Source organism: Sinocyclocheilus grahami, unplaced genomic scaffold, assembly GCF_001515645.1.
Source record: "Sinocyclocheilus grahami isolate Dianchi unplaced genomic scaffold, SAMN03320097.WGS_v1.1 scaffold16.1, whole genome shotgun sequence".
Classification (NCBI taxonomy): Eukaryota; Metazoa; Chordata; class Actinopteri; order Cypriniformes; family Cyprinidae; genus Sinocyclocheilus; species Sinocyclocheilus grahami.
The window spans coordinates 2,618,313-2,632,692 of NW_015505195.1; the positions used below are offsets into that span (position 1 = coordinate 2,618,313).

Sequence of the window (14,380 nt, forward strand, 5' to 3'; positions counted from 1 at the left end):
TTGTACTTATATATTGTTGCTCTTTTGTTAGTTTTGACTGCTTTTATTGTCCTCATTTGTAAGTCGCTTTGGATAAAAGCGTCTGCTAAATGTCTAAATAAAATTTAAAAAATAAAATAAATATAAAAAAATCGTAAACCTTAATATACAGACAGGCTTTTGTCAACAGTTATGGCTTTTGGCCGTTGTCTTAGATGTAGAAAAGAATTTACTGAGGCAGAGTTTGGGTTTTGGGTTTTTAACTTATATATTGTTGCTCTTTTGTTAGTTTTGACTGCTTTTATTGTCCTCATTTGTAAGTCGCTTTGGATAAAAGCGTCTGCTAAATGTCTAAATAAAATTAAAAAAATAAAATAAATATAAAAAAATCGTAAACCTTAATATACAGACAGGCTTTTGTCAACAGTTATGGCTTTTGGCCGTTGTCTTAGATGTAGAAAAGAATTTACTGAGGCAGAGTTTGGGTTTTGGGTTTTTAAAAATATGCATTTCTTGTACACAAGATTTTTTTATTTATTATATTTTTATCAGAACAAGGTACATTGAAAGTATTCAGTGACAAAAACACTTTCATTCTTTTTCCACTTTTTAAGATTTTTTTTGTACACACAAACAATTTTTAATAGTTTTAGTTTACAACACTGGCTAGTTTGGCTTTGCTGTGACACCCATGAAAACACACACACACACACACACACACACACACACACACACACACACACACAAAACCTTTTTAACCCCAGTGGATACAGCCGCCCCCTGCAGAGCAGATTTAGTGAGCCAGGTCTTCTGCTCTTGCTCTCCTTCTGACCAGTCAGACCCATGCACGGAAAAGACAATATAGGTTTGATGGATGTGGGAGAAAATATGCACCACCTGACAAGAGAATATGAAAGACTTGGATGAATATCATACACAAGCATTGTAACCAATCGCCCACGAGAACACACACACACACACACACACACACACACACACACACACACACACACAAAACCTTTTTAACCCCAGTGGATACAGCCGCCCCCTGCAGAGCAGATTTAGTGAGCCAGGTCTTCTGCTCTTGCTCTCCTTCTGACCAGTCAGACCCATGCACGGAAAAGACAATATAGGTTTGATGGATGTGGGAGAAAATATGCACCACCTGACAAGAGAATATGAAAGACTTGGATGAATATCATACACAAGCATTGTAACCAATCGTGCTCATCATCGCCGAAGATGCAAATGAAATATTGAGTAACTGTGGATTATTCTAAACCCAAGATGATACGATTTGGGGAAAACACCCACCTCTTCCACAAACTGCACTGCACGAGCGTCTATGGCTGTTTCCAGCCGTTTTTGCATCATGTCACATAACAAGCCATTATATTTATTCTCAGAGACGTCAGCCTCCAAGAGCATGCTGGGTAGCTCCCACATCCCTGCTAAGAGTCCTGCAACACATCCATGGAATCCAAAATCATATTTTTTTTAATGATATTTTCTAGAGCTTGTTCTTTTTCTCATTCACCCAGTTAAAATTATTGTTTCACCTTTGCTTGGTCTTTGAGTGAGCAGATACTCCATCTCTTCTCCAGCTCGCTGACGTTCCACTATACAAGTTAGGGTTTGCTCCACATGTGGAGTCTTTTTAACAGACTTTCTTGGATAATTCTGCACCCCTAGCAGAGGGTCCAGTGTACATTAGACACTGCTATTGATCTGTCGAATCTGATGTATGAATAAAAAGAGAATACTTTGTTTTCACCAGAAGACTTTACAATTTACAACAATCCTCTATGTCGGCCACTGACGTGTTGAGTTTTGAAACAAGTTTACCTAGAAGTCTCTTGGAGTCAGTCTTTTGTTTAATGCTCACCTACAGTATGAAAGACAAAAGTTGATATTTATTAGGTCATTTGACAGTTTCACAAGGAAGTATTTTGGTAAGAGCTGCTCAGCAGTACCTTTCTAAAGGCATGACGGTGGTTTTGAACAGGACACTGGCTGCACAGAGGGGATTTCGGGGTGCAGACTCTAGCATCTAATTCCATCATAACCTGATTAAAGTCTCCGGGTCTCTCTGGGTCAACAAGTGTGCCAGAAATTGTCCTGAAGTAGGGCAATAAATCACAATTAAAAACATTTTACAACTTCAATCTAGATTTGCTTAATAGTACATCAACTTGATGGATCTTTCAGTACCACAAAGCATCTGTTACAACGGGACTGGTGCCGTTTGCTCCTATGGCTCAAACGCGACACAGAACTCGAATGACATTTCCATCAACTGCACCTGTCACCTGGCGAACAACAACCACCATTGCAACAAATAAATACACAGCATTTAGTGCTAAATATTCACAGTGTTTAATACACCGACAATGCAATGCTGCCCAAATTGATCTGTGGTACGTTATCAGTGGATCACACACAAAAAAAAATCATTCTATTAAAGGAGTAGTTCACCCAAAGACAGGCCATTAAAGATGTAGAGGAGTTTGTTTTATTTAGCATTACATAAGTTACTCACCAATGGATCCTCTGCAGTGAATCGGTGCCGTCAGAATGAGAGTTCAAACAGCTGATAAAAACATCACAATAATCCACAAGTAATCCACACGACTCCTGTCCATCAATTAATGTCTTGTGAAGAAAAGAACTGTGTGCTTATAATAAACAAATCCATCATTAAGATGCTTTTAACTTCAAACTGTTGCTTCAAGCTAAAATACGAGTCCTCCATTCATAATATTGCTTTCTCCAGTGAAAAAGTGATCTTGACTGAATCAGGAGAAAAATATGTGCAAATAAAGCACTGTTTACAAGTGAAAACAGTCCAAAACAGTTCTAAACAAATACATGGTTTAACATGTGAGAGGACAACAGGGGATGGACAACAGTTTGAAGTTAAAAATGGCTTCATGATGGATTTGATTTTTACAAACATGCAGCTTTTCACTTCACAAGATAATTACCTTCACAAATTTATGGACTGGAGTTGTGTGAATCACTTGTGGATTATTGTGATGTTTTTATCAGCTGTTTGAACTCTCATTTTGATGGCACCCATTCACTGTAGAGGAACCATTGGTGAGCAAGTGATGTAATGCTAAATGTCTCATAAAATCAAATGTAATCAACAAAACAAAGTTACCTGTCCAAGTGCTATAGAACTGATCGCCCCGGCGGTGTAACGTCCAACCCCAGGCAGCTGTTTCAGTAGTCCTGCTGTGGTCTTTGGCATCTGTCCATCCAGTTCCGATACTACCTATAGCAAGAATCAAAAAATTTTATGTTGTGCAGACATGTGCAGATTACATAAATATATTAAAGCAAATATTAAGTAATGCAGAATTTAGATAAATCTTATATCATTTCTGCATTACGGTTTAAACCTACTTTCTGAGCACCTTCATGCAGCCTGCGTCCTCGAGAGTAGTATCCAAGACCCACCCACATTTGGTTCACTTCCTGCAGGGAGACAATAATGCACCGCTGTCAGATGCTCACTATGTCTCTGTCTGTTTATGTCTATGGATTTAACTATCACCTCCAGTGTCGCTGCAGCAAGTTTTTCCACAGTCGGCCATCTCTAAAAATAAAGACGCAGAAACAGCATGAAATGTGGCATTCCAGAGGTACTGTGAGAGGAGTAGTCAGACAGCTCGCCTACCTTCATCCATCTGTCATAGTAGTCTATCACTGTGGCAACTTGAGTCTGCTGTAACATGATCATGAGAAACAATGTACAAAATAAAAAATAAAATAAAAAAAAGATTTAGGTTATAATCATCGTAACATTAAAACACTTTTCTCATACCTCCATATGTCCTGTTATTAACATCTGGTTCTGTCATAGCCTGTATGGATTACAACACAAAAACAAAAATGCAACCCTCAAGCATCTATGATCTAACACATTTCACCCCACAGCCAACATTTTGGGGAAAATGCTTAATTTAATACTTTACTGCTAATCTTTATCTAAATATTTTATGTGGTTTTATATAGACAATACATATATATACATATTTTTAGGTCTACAATAAAACATTTTCTTCCTGCAATGCATTAAATATGCTGTAACATGTATAAAAACTAGCATGGAAAAGCTGATCACTTCTCTCATGAGCATCTCTCAGGCAGCTGTACATGATGGGCCCAAAAAGCATGGTCACGTGACAAAAATGAAGAATATCCGATGTCTTTACCAACGTCCTCCAGGGAAGCTCTCGCTTATTCTGATCATACCACTGCAGAAGGTGAGAGCGGAAAAGAGAGATTTCAGTCGGGTCATGGAAAAAGTGGTATGATGAAGGTTCAGTTTCAGATGGTTCCTCTGGTGAGAATAAGAAATCAATACAAACTCAAACATAAAATGTTAAAGGCAAACATCCAGCTGCCTTGATGTAAAAACGTTAACTCAGTTGCACACAGAGAACCACTCACCCTCTTTATTAATGGCAGGTTTGGATTTCTTTTTTTTTCTTTGTTTGGATTGCTGGATTTGTGTTTTCTAGAGCCGCTCTTTTCCTCTTCTGCACTAACCTGCTCATAGCGCTAAACCAATCTTTACCTAATTAACAAACCTGTGGGACACTTAAAACTCCCTTAAAACTTTACATTAAAATCAAGTACAAACTTATCTGCACATGGTCGCTATTATATATATAAAAAAGTACAACGAATGAAACATCAGAGCTTTAAAAATCATATATTAAAATTAAAAACGAGCTTTTTTTCACAACATTCACAACAACGGCTTGTCACTACATATTTAAAAACAGGTGGCGTGGTCGAGAGCCTGTAAAGTGTAAATGTGTAAATCTATCTATCTATAGATATAGATACAGAAATAGATAGATATAGATATGCATACTATAATTTGCATAATTTGTTATAATGCTTACATTGCACAGACATTACAGTCTATTTTGTAATTTAATGCTTGAGATTTCTAGTGCACCATCAACACCATAAACAACAAGAAAATACATTTAAAAAAATACAACAACAACAAGTACTTATTTTAAAGGTTGTTTCAAGCTGTGTTCAAGAATCTGAATTCTGTTCCTCAAGCACTGTAGAAAAATAAAGGAAAATGAAAGGGCATTCTAATATACAATCATTTTCAATAGCCAATTGAAGCACCAGTGTCTTTCAAATCAAGACAAAAACATACTACCTAGCTATGTCTCTCTAGATTTGTCAACTCACCACATGAAATGTTCACTTTATTTGAGTGTAAAATGTCAGCTTGAATGTCATCCATGTTCAAATGTAGGACATCAGCATTGTTGCTGTAAACAAACACACACTTTAAAGTTAACTTTAACTTTGTATTGACTATTGATGTTTTTTGAGCAGCAAATCAGAATTTTAGAATGATTTCTGAAGGATCATGTGACACTGAAGACTGGAGTAATGATGCTACAAAATCTGCTTTGAAATCACAGGACTAAATTACATTTTAAAATATATTCAAATAGAAAGCAGTTATTTTAAATAGTAAAAAATTTTCACAATATTACTGCTTTTGCTGTATTTTGGATCAAATAAATGCAGGCTTGGTGAGCAGAAGAGAATTCTTTAAAAAACATAAAAAATATGTTCAAAAACTTTTGACTGGTAGTATACAGTATATATATATCCTGCAAGAAATGGTGACAGTCATACAGTCATTACATTCATGGCTGCAGAGTGCAACCCAGAGAAATATGTTGACTCTTCTATATATTGAACTCTAAATATTGATGCTTCTATTTCATCCAATCATAATGCATATTCAACATGTGTGTCCGGTATCCAACTATGCCCACCCTAGTATTAAATGCAAATTATTTTCTAAGAAGCTATAGGACATTTTCTGTCTCACACTTGTCTTGCACTTAGATTTCCTGTTATCTCTATGCTCATGAAAAACTCAAGCATATCGAGGCAAACTGAAGCACTCAGAGACAGTCTAAAGAACACTCTTTAGTACAGTGAAGCAAATAATACAGATGATAATAATGTTTCAGATAAAAATTAAATTTCCTCCACACCTCCACAATTTTTTTTTTAATCATTCTTCGATAACCATAGAAGATAAAATTTCATCTTACACACTTTTTGAAAAAATGTCTTTCCGTTTTCCACCAGAGTATGTATGTGTATATATAGACCTTACCATAAAAGACTCAAATAGTCTGGTGCCCATAGCTCTGCATACATGCTCTTCCACCACTGGATACATGCACACAAAATGCTAAACAGACATTACACATTAATATCAGATTCTCATTGGTCTATTGCTTGCCCAGTATTGCATTTACTTATGGCTGATGCAGAATCGGCGTATGTAAGAATAAGTGAGTGAGTGTGGGTAGAAGGTAGATTTAATTGTACCTCCAAAGCCAGGCTGGCTTGTCTCTGGGCATCTGCATGTTCCTGGTTCCCCATTGCATACAGTAAGTGATGGATCACTCTGAGAGAGAACAGCTCTTTGGATATCTCCTCACTTCTCTGTGCCAGAATCCTGTAACATCATGTCAATATATCGTACATAATAAACACACAGATCAGCATGTCTTATATAATATTTTCCATGCTGTCTTGAATGTATCCATTGTTTGAAGCACCTGATGGTTTTTGCAGAAGCTGCTTGCTGGAGAAGCACAGGGAGTGAATCAGTCATTTTGGCCACCTCTGGATCTAAAAAAACAATCAAACTGTTTCGGCTTAATTTCAAATACAACACAGGACTGTTTATAACTTTTATGTCAAACAAATCAATAACTGAGAAAGATGCTAATTCAAGCCCCAATCCATGTTTGTTTTTCATCTCATCTACATCTGCTCCAAATTAAATTACAAAGCCCAAAAGGTAACAATTGGGAGGTTGAATTAAGGATGTCTCCACGCTGCAACGTGATCATAATGCAAAGTATTATTGTTATTGGAGAACCACTGTTTCAGTTGCAAACAACAAATACCTTGGCAGTTACACAAGTTTTGTTTTAATTGAAAGAAGATGAGCAACAACAGATCATACCCTCCAGGATCTTGTGTTTGGTGTTTCTCTCTTTAGTTGGTTTGAGAAAAGCCACCAGACCCCTTAGCAGAGCTGGTCTAACCTCTGATTGCATGAGCTCTATTATCAGTTCTATGGCTGGAAGTAAAAATAAAAGTACAAATGAAACGGTGGGATTCACAGTAGGGTAAACAACAAATAATGTCACATTTGAAATGTACACTTGCCTTCATATTGTACTTCTAAATGTAGGGACCTCAGCAGATTCAGTAAGGGTTCCACTATGCTATGGTGGGCTGTTTTTACAATGGGCTGGACAAAACAAAAGAAAAATGATATACATTTTAGAAATTATACAAATGTATAAAAATAGGCAGTTGATGCAGTCTCAGCAGTGTGACATCCCATACATATTATTTAAAACTATTTTAAAACCATTTTATTTTTCTAGTCCTCAAATAATTATTTATTATGAATGCAGAGCTCATATTATTAGAGACTATCTGGAATATTTGTACTTTTAAAAATTAATTTGTCACATCGCAAGACATTTAAAGTGAGCTGCAAAACAGCCCAAATGTAAAATGGTGACCAGTTATAGCACATAGAATATATACTTTTACCATATAAATTAATTTAAAATCTTGATGTTTGATACAAAAAAAGTTAATGTTACTTTAATGCAAACTCGAATGTATATACAATGGTACAGATTTTTTAAAAACATTTAAAGATTCCTCTGGTGCTGATTGTCATCCTGCAACACTGTTGTACCTGAACTATTCGTAGGATATGTAAAACAAGCTGCTGTGCTCTTGGTGAGGTGCAGGTCAGCAGGGCGATAAGGCCCTTGTACACCTGATTCTTGTATTTGGGGTTTCCATGGGCTAAAGATTCTAGCAGGGCGGCGGCGGTCTCCTGAGTCCCCCCTGTCTCAGATTTGGCCAAACATTCAGCTACGGCCTTCACACCTGTCAATCAGAAAAGAACAGATGCGAGAGCTGAAATCAGTTCATGAGCCAGTATATGTGTGTATATAAAGTTGTCAGAGCTTGCCCGTCAAAATCCCCAACCTTCAAAATGGATCCAGATTGGATCATGCAAAGTTTTAACCTCACAATATTTCATGGAAATGTTGCAAACTCTCATTCCATAATACATCACTGAAAAATGAGCTGGAGCTGTTTCACTTCTTGATTGGTAGTTTGTTGTGCGGTTGTGCTGTGTAAGTACCGTAGCTTTCACAGATAAGCTCTTTATATTTTTGGCCTGCGTTGGCGATGATCTGGAGCAGACAAAGAGCCTCGGTTTTATCCCCATCTTTGAGTTTGTCTTGTCCTAGAATCTCAAGCAGGGTAAGCACTCCACCCACCTCCAGAAACTCAATCATGTACTGGTGACTGATCATGCAAACGAACAAAATGAAACCATTCTAGGATAGACAGTGTTTCTGTTAGGGAATTTTCTGGTGTTTAATTTGCACAAAGACCTTGCGTGCTTGACATCTAGTAATACAATTATATTCATTTAGTCTTTTACCTGCTGTTGGCAGAGAGGAAAACCCCCACTGCTCTCAGCTGAAGGTCTAGACACGTTCCAAACATATAGCTGGAAGCAAAACATGCAAGGAGGCATACATGGCATGACTGATATCTCTCAGTTAAACTTGTGTAAGTTTTAGTCAGATATTTAGAAGGTATCTATTTTTTTAGAGCACAGACAAAGCATGACCATATGTGTGGATACGTTAGTCTTATCCAGGCAGTGAGCCGAGCAAGGAACAGGCTGGCAACTTGAGCAAACTCAAGCTCCAGTTCTGGACACGTCTTTCCTGTGTTCTTGGCCAGAAAGTCACTTAGCATTCGACTGCGCACTGTCTTATTGCCCTGATCCCACTCATGGAGGAAACACATCACCTGACTGATAGACGCCTGCTCCTTACTGCTAGACATGACTCAAGCATTTCACAGACTACGGGAAACAATGAACAATATCAGCTAAAGTGTGTTACTAATGTACTAATATTAGTGCTGTCCAGCAGAGACTGTCATTAATAGATCCAGAACAAAGATTTTAGATATATTTAATAGATTCAGATGCATGAAATCACAACACATAAAACATTTTGTCCCTCAAAATATGTCATATATGAGATAGTGCTTGTAAAGTGACCTGTACGTTATTTCTAAATGTTCATTTAGATAAGCTCAGTTACTTTTTGAACATAAAAACAGACAAGAAGAATTTCACCAAAAACCTCATATATCTCACATTGTCAATTTTTCCATAAGTAGAAGGACGCCAACGTAGGCTAATTAACGTTACTTCGCCAGTATCAATGTTTTGTTTACAGTAATAAAACAGCTTTCGTCGGATTGTGTGGTTGTTTTATAACGCACACTCAAAACTGAAACATATTACCTTAACAGCTTTTTAATCTATATCATATTTGTTTACAAGCTTATTTAGAAACCAAGGCATGTTTCTCACCTTCACTTCCGCCGATGTTTGTAGTTGCCATGGTTACTGACGCTTACGGTGTGGGGTTGGCGTGAAAATGTGATTCGTGTTATTTCTATGTTGTATTTCTTTGCATATTATAATGTTATATTTATTTATAACACAATCAATTAGGAGCAGATTTACTTTATTTCACTTCACTTTCACCTTGACATTAAAAGAGAAAAGAGAATTAGAAAAAAGATAATGGAGAAATTCTTTAGTGTGGCTGTAGTTTCATTTTATTTTATTTCAGCTAACCCAAAATGACATAATTTTATATTCAACACAAATTTAGAAACGTAGGTGCAACCCAAACTAACCATTCAGGTGAGTACTGTACATTCAAACCCGTTGAAGGCTACCTGAGAATCAAACGAGCTGTATAGCGTAGCTCTCTACAAAGATCATACATATTAAAAAACAATCATTTCTCTACTATAGCACTAACATGCTGGTGATAAACAAACTATTGTCATCAATAATAGCTTACTGAACTCGTTTTTATTACAGTTTTCTCCCTTCATAATTCAAGGTGCAAACATGCTTGAGAGAGTTAATAGAGAAGTGTCTTCAACGAGATTGAGATGTTTTTAACATACATGCACAGATTTTCTCTCACCCACAGAGAAAAGCTCTATTGCACACTCCTTTGAACACAGCACCTGTCTTGATTGCATGATTGCACCGTACAAGGCTGGAAAAAAGGCTTCATATCTTGTGTTGTCGGGCAGAAAGGTCAAAAGTGCCGTTTATTCTTTCCTATTTCTCGGCATCTTGCACCTTCTCAATTTCCTGTTGGAAAAAAACCAATAACTTAGTGTTATTTATTTATGAAATTAATAAAAAATGATGCAATCTTTTTACAGAGATAAAATAGTTTTACCTCAATAAGAACACTTTTGAGTTTCTCATAGGCTTCTTCCAAATCATCATTAATGATTACCATATCAAAAACCCCAGGTTCCTTACCTACAGAGGAGAAAATAGCAAGGGAATAAAGGTTTTCTCTCAAGCACAACCAACTTATTGAAAGTGTCACTTACTGAGCTCCATGTCAATCCTCGCTGCCTCCAGACGCTTCTGTAGACTCTCCTCTGTCTCGGTTTGTCTGTCTCTCAGACGCTTTTCCTGTAGGAAAATAAACCACAATTTAAATCACACTTTAAATGCTATATTTGAAACTGAAAATATTTCTATCAACGTACCAGGATCTCCATTGAAGGAGGCTGGATGGAGATATATATGGGGTTCAGATCAGTCTTTTTAATGTTTTTCACTCCTTGTATGTCAACATCCAAGATGCAGATGAGGTTTTGTGCCTGAACGTCTTCTATGGATGATTTGCTGCAAGTGACAGTCAATTTAATGAGCAATAACATTTCATTTTTGTTGTTGTTATTGACTAGGCTATACACTTATGGACAATCTCAGCTACTTCAAAATGATTACTTTTGGGCATTGGTATGAAGAAGGCAAAGAAACAGTGGTGAAGTACCTCTGTGCTGAATTAAGAGGATAATGGGATCAGAAACCAGATGTCAATTTACAAATAAAATGTACCTGGTTCCATACATGTTCCCAGAAAACTCTGCATTCTCAATGAATTCACCCTTGTCGATTCCCTCTTGCATCTTCTCTCTGGTGACAAAGTTGTAATCTGGATTCAGGACAGAAACAAATGAAAATTAATCATAAAACCAAGCAAATTGTGACTGTTTACAAGGAAACATTGTAAGCTCTGTTGTCATCAATTGACCTGAAAGGGTATTTATTTGAAATATTCTTATGAGCAGGTAATCAGAAACTATTAAAAGAAAGATCTGTAAGAAAGACATTTTCAGATGATTTTTTTTGGGATTAACTATGTGACGTTTCTAAAGTCTTTTCACTGCTAAACAACACAAAATTGTTTATGCTCAGCAGGGGGGCGCTAAATGTTTATTTCAGAATCTCCGTTCGTATGACACGAAGTTAAAATGGTTCAACTAACTAAATGACGGGAATGGTGAATGAAACTTCTAAACTCTAAACTTCTCAAATACAAAAATAGCTGCGTTCACACATAAAATACTTTTATAATCTCACAAAAAAAGTCCTTTTCGTTAAGCCGGTGGTAAAGCTCCAGTAGGCTACTGCATGTTGCTGGATTCATACCATTCTGATGGTTTAACTCCACAGCAGCACATGAGAAGGGATCTAAAGCGGGACGGAATGGTTCTGCAGGCAAACAATTTATGACTACAGGAGGGTAAACACACTGACATCATCCGTGGCAGCACTGCTTAAAATAAATGTTTTGTAACATTATAAATGTCTTTACTGTCACATTTGGTAAATTGAATGCAACCTTTCTGAATAAAAGGTAGTGTAATGTAATGCAGTTAGTACAGCAAAATAAAAAAGTATATCAACAAAGCAGGTGAAATGCTTCCCGTATCTTTTGACGTCAATCAAACTCTACAGTATTTTGGCAAAAATCCATCTGTCACTACATTACCAGCCAACTAGACAGATGCCAATACGGACAGGTTGTGTGACAAGACTTCATCCTCAAAAACACAAACAATGTAAAAGAAAATTTAAAATAGACTATACACATTAAATACAGGTTCGCTTGCAACGAGGACGAGACCATGAAACCATAATAATTCAAGAGCGATTTAGATTTAGAGCTACATGGTACTACATTCTGATATAAAGTGTTAGAAAAGACATATTTTAAAATAACATTTTTAAGTTATTATTCAATCACAACAAATAAAAACCTTCCGTATTGAACATGGATTAGGTCAAGTAGGAAGCTTTGGTCTTGGTGCCCAGCTGAGAGAGAGAGAGAGAGAGAGAGTGCTGTAAACTAGAGAAGCTGACATGGGCAGACACTGAGCCCATTGCACGCCTGCGTCTCTCCGAGAGAGAAGCTCAGGAACTAATCCTTTTTGACGTCAATCAAACTCTACAGTATTTTGGCAAAAATCCATCTGTCACTACATTACCAGCCAACTAGACAGATGCCAATACGGACAGGTTGTGTGACAAGACTTCATCCTCAAAAACACAAACAATGTAAAAGAAAATTTAAAATAGACTATACACATTAAATACAGGTTCGCTTGCAACGAGGACGAGACCATGAAACCATAATAATTCAAGAGCGATTTAGATTTAGAGCTACATGGTACTACATTCTGATATAAAGTGTTAGAAAAGACATATTTTAAGTGTAATTTCTACTTAAATCATAAAAGTCTTTATTATTCAATCACAACAAATAAAAACCTTCCGTATTGAACATGGATTAGGTCAAGTAGGAAGCTTTGGTCTTGGTGCCCAGCTGAGAGAGAGAGAGAGAGAGAGAGAGTGCTGTAAACTAGAGAAGCTGACATGGGCAGACACTGAGCCATTGCACGCCTGCGTCTCTCCGAGAGAGAAGCTCAGGAACTAATCCACTGATCCGGGTGATTAGTGATTCTGTTTTGAGGTCTGTGGACTGGGTCTTGTAATAAAGAACAGGGCACCTATTTCCTGACAAAGAAACTTTTATTGATATATTTTAATTTTTTGTCATAGTAACTTTAAAATGTTAAATGTGTTGCTGATGTTCCAGCTGACTCAGAACAAACAAAAAATGTTCTTTTGTGAATTTTTATAAATTAAATTTATTGAAGAGTCTGTCTCTTTCACAATAATGCAATTTAGCAATGCATTTGTAAAGTGCCATGAAAATATCTTAATGAAGTCCGGTTCGGCCAGTGAAGAGGATTACCCAGCATGTAAGCCAAATGACAAAGGCCCAGTGACCTGATGCCTGTCTTAATGTTTTCTACAATGTCTGTCTGGAATCATGTCTGGTTCATTTTTTAGGGACTCTGCTGGAGACTAGACCAACCAACTGGACACACAATCTGATCAGGGAAAACGCTTGAAAAAAAATACAGTTGCCTCCTATGAGTTCGTTGTTGACTGTTTTCTGTTTATTTGATCAAATATCCCTGATGAAATATTTTGGCTACTGTATGTTCCAGTGTTTCTATCTCAACATTGTCTTAAGATGATGATAAAGAATTAAAATATATGTATAAGAATATTTAATGTGTGCTTATATTTTTTAAAGACAATATGGAATTTCAAAACTAAAATTCACTGTCAAATGTATTATGTATAATATTTTAATATATATATATATATATATATACCTACAGTATATAACTAAAAAGTGTGACAACTAGCCCCAGTCTATCCTGTAATGCATTGTAAATCATCTAAATAGGGCAAAACTCAAATTATATATTTTTGTCAATTATAAATGGAAATATAAAAATGAATTATGCTCAAACTATGCTACAAAATTGTCTATGCATATATTTTCAAGCAATATGGAATTTTACTAAACCAAAATTCACCATCAAATTTGATGTCAAAAATAATAATAAAAAAAAAAATATATATATATATATACTAAGAATGTGCTGAATAATAATAATTAAAATTATAATATTGATATGAAATTATCATACAATATCATGCGATGCATAGTCAGCTAAAATGTTATTTAAAGATGTATTTTGGAGACAAATGTTATTTTAAAATGTTATTTAAAGGCTCTGCGAAATTAACAAATAGATTCACTGAGCCGAATCAAATAACAATAATAATTTTGTCAAATAAAATAAAAAATGTGTCCATAAGTCTCCATAGAGTGTCCAAAAAGTTTGGTCTGCTAAGATATCCCTTGCAAAGTGTCCAAAAAAATTATTTCATTTGGGTTGCTGGGGCTGGAAGTGTGAATATAATTTTTGGTCACATTTGGGTTTTGAAGTAAAATACACTGTGAGAGTAGTGCAGCAGTTAACTTCCTTTTGCATTAGACACAAGGCTAGG

The 14,380-nt window shown here is 36.2% G+C and overlaps 2 protein-coding genes and 1 pseudogene across 4 annotated transcripts; all 3 read right to left on the reverse strand.

Annotated features, from left to right (window-relative positions):
• Nucleotides 1-814: 814 nt before the first annotated feature.
• Nucleotides 815-3,718, reverse strand: LOC107549852 (adenine DNA glycosylase-like; annotated as a pseudogene).
• A 1,046-nt stretch (nt 3,719-4,764) lies between these two features.
• Nucleotides 4,765-9,626, reverse strand: LOC107548505 (uncharacterized protein C1orf228 homolog). Of its 3 annotated transcripts, XR_001604471.1 has the most exons (12): nt 9,491-9,626; nt 8,747-8,971; nt 8,540-8,608; nt 8,234-8,400; nt 7,775-7,971; nt 7,228-7,312; nt 7,022-7,138; nt 6,609-6,681; nt 6,376-6,505; nt 6,158-6,235; nt 5,206-5,288; nt 4,765-5,069 (listed from the first exon to the last, which is right to left on the reverse strand). XR_001604471.1 is itself a non-coding variant. In XM_016229220.1 (11 exons), exons 2-11 carry the CDS (start codon nt 8,950-8,952, stop codon nt 5,277-5,279), a joined length of 1,134 nt encoding a protein of 377 aa, XP_016084706.1. In that variant the 5' UTR covers nt 8,953-8,971; nt 9,491-9,626; the 3' UTR covers nt 4,765-5,276. The 3 variants fall into 3 exon arrangements, 2 of the variants coding, with proteins under 2 accessions (XP_016084706.1, XP_016084712.1); XM_016229220.1 differs by having other exon boundaries at nt 4,765-5,288; XM_016229226.1 differs by having other exon boundaries at nt 4,765-5,288; nt 6,153-6,235.
• Nucleotides 9,627-9,702: 76 nt separating this feature from the next.
• LOC107548524 (guanylate kinase-like) lies at nt 9,703-11,673 on the reverse strand. The gene is made up of 6 exons (XM_016229239.1): nt 11,657-11,673; nt 11,063-11,159; nt 10,708-10,846; nt 10,546-10,630; nt 10,386-10,471; nt 9,703-10,294 (listed from the first exon to the last, which is right to left on the reverse strand). The coding sequence occupies exons 2-6, from the start codon at nt 11,131-11,133 to the stop codon at nt 10,262-10,264; spliced, it is 414 nt and encodes a 137-aa protein (XP_016084725.1). The 5' UTR covers nt 11,134-11,159; nt 11,657-11,673; the 3' UTR covers nt 9,703-10,261.
• Nucleotides 11,674-14,380: the final 2,707 nt, after the last annotated feature.